We start from the raw sequence: 9,140 nt of genomic DNA on the forward strand, positions 1-9,140 counted from the left end.
CTATTCCTTTTATGTGTTATATACTATATCTATATATGTATGATCATGGCTAGTATTAATAATTTTTTTAAAAGATCATATTCTGTTGCGTATTCTTATTTTTCTAATTTAATACCAAAAACATCAACATTAAATAGCTTTGCAAAAAGAAAACAATCAATCCAGCTATGAGAAACTAGTGTTCGATCTAGCCTTACCTCCACCCAAGCATCTGTGCCACGTCCTTTCTCCTAAGTAATTGGATATCCCACCATCTCCATATCCATCAACCAACCATTTGGGGTAAGGTCTTCCTCTCCGTTTATCTTCATGCCCTAAAACGCTGTTCATATCTCCTCAAAAAGCTTACAGATCAGATCCCATGTCTTCTTTCTAAGAGCTAGGTTTGGGTCTCCATATAACCCAATCAATCGATAATCTAAGTGCTCTTTTGAGTGAACAATAACATCAATATGGTGATGAGAATAGCTCACTAACGAAACCTCCTCTTTTTCCTTCCATAGAATAGCAATTCCATTGTTTCTCCCCTGAGAGTCGACTGAAAAAGAGCCCTCAAAGCCCAAATGTCTTCTCACATGGTCCACCTTTTCTTTTTTACACAATGTCTCACATAAAAAAAAAAAAATTGGGCCTCTTTTGGATAACAATATCATTAAGGAATTGAGCAGCCCATGGGCTCCCAAGCCCACGACAATTTCAGCTCAATATGCTCATAATACTTGGCGGGTCCGTTCTCCTGACCCGGCCCCATACAAGTTTTTTGAAAGCCCAATATTGTCTTGATTCATATCCACTTCTTCAGTACTCATCTCATCCCTTTCATTTTCCTCCAGCATCCTTCTTCTTGTAGCATCTAAAATAGTCAACATATCCTTGTTCAAATTCACTTCCTTTCTCGTTGCTTCTCCTCCAGCTAAGGCAGTTGACTTATTCATAATATTCCACCAAACTATGACCTAAATCCATGCCATTATCGCCCCCACTTAGTGGTTGTCCTCTTTGTAATAACTACCCACTTTCCCTAAATAATTCATGGCTTCTCTCCTCCTCCCGACCATAGTGGTTCCCACTGGAGGATGACCCAGCTACACCATTGCGCAGCCACCGTGACCTAATGAGATGAGTAGTTCGTTGTGGTGCCACTCGCATCCATACTCCATAAGGCTTCTCAATGTGGTCCAAAGGTTCATCAAACAACCTCTCACAAAACGTTTCTGAGTGTTCTATTACTCCACAAATGAAACAAAATGTAGGAACATGTTCATATTTGTAGGTTGCCCAAAACTAGTCACTATCCTACTTTCTCATCTTCATCTTTCTCTTCAGAGGGACCTTTATGTTTATGGACACCCTCACCCGTAGATACTCCCTCCAAACTCCAGTAAAAAAATTTGGGTCTGACTCGATAAACACCCCAATGTAATTTCCAACATCCTTCGCTACTCTTTCAAACATAAAACCAAGTCGCAAATCAGGTATTTGGATCCAAATATCCAACTTGTTTAGCTTCATTAGTCTTGGATTCTCACCAGGTTTCATCCTTTCTATAATCAGTGGAATGCTTTTGAATGTCCAAGAACTCCCATCAATAACCCTCTTAATATCTACCTCATGGTAGAATTGAAATATAGAAAGATTACTCTCCAACTCCTTGACATATAAACCTCTCCTTGGCCTCCATGATTATGCCATCATATGCTTGAATGCTTCAAAGTCTGCATGTGTATCTGAAAGCAATCGACCAACAAGACACCATTGAACATCTATGCCCTCCTCCTCCACATCAATATTATCATAAGACAGTCCACCATTTTCCTCCTCTTCTAGACTCATACCATCCCACCTTTCCTCTAATTCCCTCATTGATCGATTACTTGAAGTCATGGTCAACACCACAAAAACAAAACTACAATCTGGACAAAACCACAAAGAATCTCAAACCATGTCAAAATACAAGACCCACCCCTTTTCTTTTTTAATAATGATAAGTATTGATTCATAGAGTTTGACTACATAATGTGGCAATCCACTTGTTTTGGGGGCTCAATAATTGAGTCACTATTTTTTTATTGCATAATCTTACCTCTAATTATAATTACACCAATAAAATCAATTATCATTAATATCCTTCAAATATAACTATCCCGCGAATTAATTTCATTTTACCAATTATCTCAAGATCATAAAAATTCCCAAAATACCTCTATGTTCGACCCGAGTCGGACATTTTTCCTCGTTATGACTTTTCTGCTAAAACCGCTCGAAATGATCTACTCATATTGAAAATTATATATATCTACATAATAATGTGGTCTCAAGCACATAGCACATACAAATTACAGATATACCGTCAACGGGTCAAAATTACGAAAATGCCCATTTTTAACAAAAGTGGGTCTTTAAACACATTTAATACACATAATCATGCTTACTCAATTATATAATAATATAATTCACATAATTTCCCCACGTGTCCTCTCAGCACGCTAATCAATGTACTAAATCTTATTAGGAGTTTTGAGACGCTACATTATTAGTATTGGAAGTAACCAAAATGTTACTTTTGGAAAGAAAAAAAAACTAAAACTAAAAATTTGGGAAGCAAGATTTTTCCTATTTTTTTCGATTGAAGTGACATAGTATATATATAAATAAAATTTCTTAAGGTATTTTTGTAATTATTTTGCATTGAGTGTGTGAAAAAGGAAACTTTACAAAAATATGGTAAAATTAAACATAGTTTTATAAATATGGATGGACAAAAAAATAATGACACGTCAATATAGGTAGTTGACCAAAATTAAAGTTCCATAAATTATATATGTATAAATAGCATAAACAAAATATACTATTTCACTCTCACTCTCACTCTCACCTGTCTCCCTCACGTCTTCCCCATACCTTCTCTCTTTATTTTCTCTCACGTTGGAAGCTCTCTCATGTAGGCGACCAAAACGGACGTCATACCTCCGCTCACCCCTGATATCTAGTTCTTCTTCTTCCTCGTTGTCTACTGCTTCTTCGCCGTCTACTACTACTTCTTCTTCTTCTTAGTTCTTTTTTCAAATTTGTATGGTTTTTTCTCATAGCTGACTAAGTAACCAGTTACAATCACGATTCTTCTTTTCTTTTCAAATCTGTTTTTTCTTCTTCTCAGATTTGGCTAAGTAATCAGTTATCATCACGATCATTATTTTTAGATATAATTTTTTTTCCAGATCTGACTAAGTAACTAGTTACCATCACAATTGTTTCTTCCCCCTAGATTTGGCTAAGTTACTAGTAATTATTTTGTTACTATCACGATTCGTTTAAGTTAAGAAACATGCTTTTTATTTAGGTTTTAGATTTTATTGTTATTAGTGTACGTGGTTATTGATAGTGATAAATAGTTATCACCACATCACTAAAAGAAATAAAAACTATTTTGACAATGGTAACTAATTATCACTACATCACTAAAGGTATTAAAGCTAATTTCATAGTGGTAATAAGTTATCACTACTACATCACTAAAAAAAAAGTGGTTGTAACTGGTTGCTACTATATAAAATAATAAAAAATTACTTTCACAGTGATAATTGGTTACTACCATATCAATATTTTTTAAAGTAACTAACCGGTTTCTAAAATAAAATAGATCATAAAACAAAATTAATATTACCAAAATATAGAGAGAAAAAATCCATAAAAATGTATAAAAAAACATAAAAACCCATTAAAAAAAACACAAAGTTAAAAACTCCTTATCCTATCTATCAAACTTTAAAAAAAAATTCATATTTCAAATAATTTCCTTTATAAAAATTCCATAAATACAACCGTGGGCCCGCGAATCTAGTGTTCAGCTACATTATGTTTGCAACTCTTTAACTAGTAAAGACTAGAGAGTGGTCAGCATTAGGACTGAGCATAAAATCCGAAAAACCGAAAAAATCGTGTACACCGACCTACCGAACACCGAAAAAACCAAAACCGTTTAAACCGAAAACCGAAAAAACCGTCGACGGTGCAAACCGCCACTGTTCGGTCGGTTTGGAAATTTTGGGTGAACCGACCAATAAAACCGAAACCGACCGAACACAATAAAATAATAATATAATATTATATAATTATTAATTATTAAAAAATTTAATAAAAAAAAAAACTTAGGGCACTTGTAAATATAATTATGTTCTATATATTTATGTTTTAAAAACACACAAAAATGGATTCTAACAATCCAAAATTTTTAATTTTTTAACTAAAACTTAAAAAAAATATATAAAAAAAATAATCAATTCGGTTTGGTCGGTTTAATCGACCAAACCGCGGTCCAAAACGGTCGGTTTTTTTTTAAACTGGTTTGGTTCGGTGGGTTTTTGGATTGCACCAATCCGAACCGAAAACCGAATTCTGGATTATTTTTTGTGAAAAAACCGCCCAAACCGACCGATGCTCACTCCTAGTCAGCCTCCTAGTCAGCATGATGATTTTTGTTATCCAAAAAATAAATTTGTCTAACCACAAACTGGAAAGAAGAAAACTGCCCCTATATCCACTAACATCCATTACTCTCTTCACTCCCATTACTCTCTTCACTCGTACTCTTACTCCCAATTTGATTTTATACATTTATTTTCAATAGAAAAAGAAAGATTATAGCCATAGTAATGGAAATAGCATCCAAGCTTCCAAAGGCTTCTCCGTCGCATAAATTATTCCATCCCAGAGCCTCTGTTTTGGTTTCCAATTTTGTTCCAATTTCCAAGAACACTATTTTACAGCAGATTCGTGGCCTTAAAATCAAACAACGACAGTTCAAGAATTTGGGGGTCGTTTTTGCAAGTTCTGAGCCTCAGACTTTTCCTAATCCTACCATTGTTTCTGATAGATGGCTCCTTCAACCTATTGGTTCGTCTACTTTATTTTTTTTTATTTTAAGTGAAAAAATATTATATTAAGCTGTCTGCTAATTACTGAGTTTTGATCATATTATTTTTGCTTCAACTAAATTATCAGTTCAAAAAATTTAGGGCAGTTACTTGTAGTGTTTTTCATTATAATTTTTGGTAGAAGTTAGTAAAAAGAAGTGCTTTTGTGTTGATTGACAGGTGACGGAGACTCAAGACATATAGGATTTAAGGTTGAAATGCCAAATGCATATGAAATTGCTTCGGTGAGTATTACTATTAATTTTGTTATACTTATATAAATATAGATATTAATTACAAGTTATTTGGGCATAAGTTAAGCTACCAATACCATTAACTGAAATGAAGTAAACATTAAACTAATCTTTTCTAGTTTGCTTTTATTAGGATGAGGTCACTGTTGGTCGTGTTCCGGATAAAGCTGACTTGGTCATTCCGGTTGCCACAGGTACTTGAAAACCTAAAAACAATTTTAATTATGTAAAATAAAATGGTAAATTTCACTTGATTGAGATATCCTAGAGGAATGTTGCCTGTTCAGGACTGGTTAAGTTAAGAGACATTTAAGATCCAATATAAAATGTGATATTTTCCTACTTAATATATATATATATATACATATAATGATAATATTTGAAATTTTGTTTGCAAAAAAAATATGTGATATTTTTGCAAAATTTGAAGCTTCTTTTGGTTGGGGCCTTAGGCATAGACCCGCTTGAGCTGGACCTTCTAATCTCTATTACAACATACGAAAATATAATTAGTGAAAATTACATGGGATTTTTAATAGATTGCAAAAATATAACTTTTTTCAAGAAAAGTTAATCTATGATTTTTTTTTTAATTGTACTTTTGTGGGTTTAGTTTCCCATATTTTTGCATAAATGTTTGTTTATGCCATAATTTTACTCTTAATCAAGTTTTATTAATTTGGAAGGGTATGTTTATAATTTGATTATTTTTATATTAATTTTATATAACTATTTTTATATTAAATTTTTCCATGGTTGTTTTGCAAATATTTTATTAATTTTTTTTGTAATATGAATTGTGTTTATTATTATTTTTTATTTATTATAAATATTTTTTTCCTTTTTTTTAAGTTGTATGTTTTTTTTTTCAAAGTCTGGGTAAGGTAATCAGTTACTTAATTGATTTTTCAAAGTTACGTTAAAAAAAAAATCCTACTGCTAGGTTAAATAATATTTATCCATAGAGGTAACCAGTACTTGTTTGATTTTTCACAGTTATGTAAAAAATAGTCTTAGAGGTTAAATAACATATATCAGAAGGGGTAACCAGTTACAGTGAGATGAGTAACATACTGCCATAAGAGAGGTAACCAGTTACCATAAGAGGGGTGACGAGTCACTCATATTAGAAATGAAAAGAAACATCACATTTGAAGGGGGGAAAAAGGAAGAGTAAGAATGATTTAGTAACCTAAGTAATCAGTTACTATAAATAACCCAGAAATATACACACACATCAGAATGTGAAGGTAACCAGTTACCACAAATTTGAAGAAAGAAAAAAAAACAGATCTGACCACAAACCAACCTCCTCCCTCGCCTCCGACCACCACCAGACACCCCCATCCCCTGCGTGCAAAACCCCGTCGCAACCCCAACCATCCCCATCGTTTTGCGCAGCTCCAAGCACCACGAATCGCACTCAGCCCAAGCGCCACCCTTCTCCTCGCCTCCGACCACCATCAACACATCTCTCACCTCAGCCTATCCTCGTCGTTTTGGATTTGGAGGCTCGCGAATGGAATCGCGCAGAGATGCACGGATTGAGGTTGTGTTCGTCGATGGTGCGGCTGGGTTTCACAGAGGTGTGCACCTAAGGTGAATCGTAGGTGGTGACGGTGGGTGGCCAAAGATGATGGTGAGGCAAGCGAGTGGAGGACAGGGAGGTGGCGGCTAGGGCAAAATGAAAGAGAAGAGGTGGTTGGCTGAAGGAGTTTTTGCTATGTTAATTACCATAGTACCATTCCTTTTGCTGATGTTTTTTTGTTTAATTTTGATTTCTAATATGTGATTAATTTTCTCATAAACTAAGTTTTTGTTAATTAAATTTCCCCATACAAATTAAGGAAAGTTTAATTCCCATATTTTTGCACATTGATGGCTAAAAAGCCATATTTTTTTAAAATTCTCATATAATTATATGTGATTACCTGTCAAAGTGTGATATTTTAATAATAATGATTGGCAAAAAACAAAGTTTCTTTTTTCCCTCCCTTGACGGTTATTTTTTTTTTCCTTACAAGATAAATAGCAATGAAATGAATGTAAAAGTTTGAATAAGTTGGTAAGTTGGTGTCAAATTATGAGTTGGCATTTTCAAAGAGAGTTTAGAGTAGTATTTTGTTAAAGAAAAGCAAAAATAATTGTGGTTTGTGAAATAACATGCAGTATCAGCTCGTCACGCCCGGATTCAAAAGAAGAAAGAGAATCTATTGGTGACGGATTTGGACAGCACCAATGGCACTTTCATTGGTGATAAACGCCTCAGCCCTGGTGTTGTCGCCACTGTTTACCCTGGAAATTCCATTACATTTGGTAATATTGTTATTCACAATCGTATACTATCTTCTTATGAAACATATGCATGCTGGTTTGCCTTTCGAATCTTCAACTCCCTTCAAAATCCCACGAGTAAAACAGTGCTAACCCCAGTCATCATCATGAATTCTCATCCTCTTCCACGAATTAAAAGAGAATTATTCAAGAAAAACTAATTAGAAAGAACACTATATATTATTGGACAGAAAACTTCATTTCGAACCGAATAATGCCATAACATTAGTGATAGACAGACTTGTATTATTCTATATTAGAATATAAACTTTGAATCATTCCAATGAACTGATCTATGCATTCAAAATTACAATCCATAAGATGCCAATGACTTGCACCATAACAAAGTTTTTTTTTCTTTCTTTTGAGTAGTTTATTAGCTTCTAGATGTTGCAGTTGTTGACAGTTGACTTGATGAATGGTATTATTGTTTGTTTGTGAGTCATATAGTTAAGCTCTTTGTCTTAGTGGGTGGACTGCATGTAGCCCATAATATATAATTTCAATTATTAATTGTGTTTTTTTAGGATGTAAAATATGTGTATATATAATTAATATGGATAATAAATAGGTTGAGCATAAATTATCTAACAGGAGATACCAACCTGGCCATATTTCGTGTGACAAAGCTAGAGACGACGACAGTGGTATCAGCAAGCAATGCAGAGGAATCTGATCAAGCAGAAGAGACTCCTCCTAGCCCCACTGTCTCTGAGACTACCTAAAATAACATAGTAAATACAATGTTGTTAATGATATATATATATATATATCATAATCAATCAGTGAACCAAGTTATTATGTTTCTTTTTCTTTTTCTTTCCCTAATATCTGGCAATAAAATATTTGATTAATAAAGCTAATACTACTTTATATGTTCTGCCGCTCAAAGGTTATGAGAACTAATCAACAAAGAAACTTTTTGTCACCAACTGATCATATAATAATATATGTATGCATAGCACAAGGGTTTCTTTCTATTAATATTTTCTCAAGTATTTCTTTTTTTAAAAAGATTATAGTTGTAATTAATTTGATGATTTAGCTAAAGCTAGCCTTTTCAATTATGTTCCCACGTGAAAGGAATTTCTCGAGAGATCTCTCTTTTTGTCAAACAAATGTGAGGCATGATCCTTCTTTGAAAGACTTGTTCAATAATAAGGATAGGAAATTAGGAATACTGTCCTTTTTTTCTAAGACGAGAAGTTTTCTACATATAATAAATACAAATACATATAAAAGAGAAGAGGGTGTGAGTCTTGAACTAGAAATCTGACCAATTCTAAATAGCAATACTCTTTAGTTGAAAAACAAACAAAATCATTATCAGTGTATCGGATAAAAGGTTATTTAAGGTGGTTATAGTCTTGCCATGTGTTTTGGTTGGTACTATTCTTGACATTTTTAAGAAGCACTAAAGTCTACTAATAGATATATAATGCAAGTTGGGTTGAAGTACTCAACCCCATGTCAAGTACTTAGGCATTGAGATTTGGTTGATTTAGTCTGCAACCCTAGTTTCACATTTGGGTGTTCATCGGTATAATTGGAGAGGTTGTGCAACCAGTCCAACCCAAAACTCTGATCCACAAATGCTAACTTGCAATCTGTCTAAATAAGAGCTTAATTGTGCCCTAAA

At 33.6% G+C, this 9,140-nt stretch overlaps 1 protein-coding gene across 2 annotated transcripts; it reads left to right on the forward strand.

Moving 5' to 3' along the window:
* The first annotated feature begins 4,510 nt into the window (after window positions 1-4,510).
* LOC133788827 (uncharacterized) lies at window positions 4,511-8,376 on the forward strand. Of its 2 annotated transcripts, none has more exons than XM_062226442.1 (5): window positions 4,511-4,893; window positions 5,094-5,158; window positions 5,301-5,361; window positions 7,337-7,483; window positions 8,131-8,376. In XM_062226442.1, exons 1-5 carry the CDS (start codon window positions 4,653-4,655, stop codon window positions 8,175-8,177), a joined length of 561 nt encoding a protein of 186 aa, XP_062082426.1. In that variant the 5' UTR covers window positions 4,511-4,652; the 3' UTR covers window positions 8,178-8,376. The 2 variants fall into 2 exon arrangements, with proteins under 2 accessions (XP_062082426.1, XP_062082425.1); XM_062226441.1 differs by having other exon boundaries at window positions 4,515-4,893; window positions 8,096-8,376.
* Window positions 8,377-9,140: the final 764 nt, after the last annotated feature.

The sequence above is a fragment of the Humulus lupulus genome, chromosome 7 (assembly GCF_963169125.1).
Source record: "Humulus lupulus chromosome 7, drHumLupu1.1, whole genome shotgun sequence".
Classification (NCBI taxonomy): domain Eukaryota; kingdom Viridiplantae; phylum Streptophyta; class Magnoliopsida; order Rosales; family Cannabaceae; genus Humulus; species Humulus lupulus.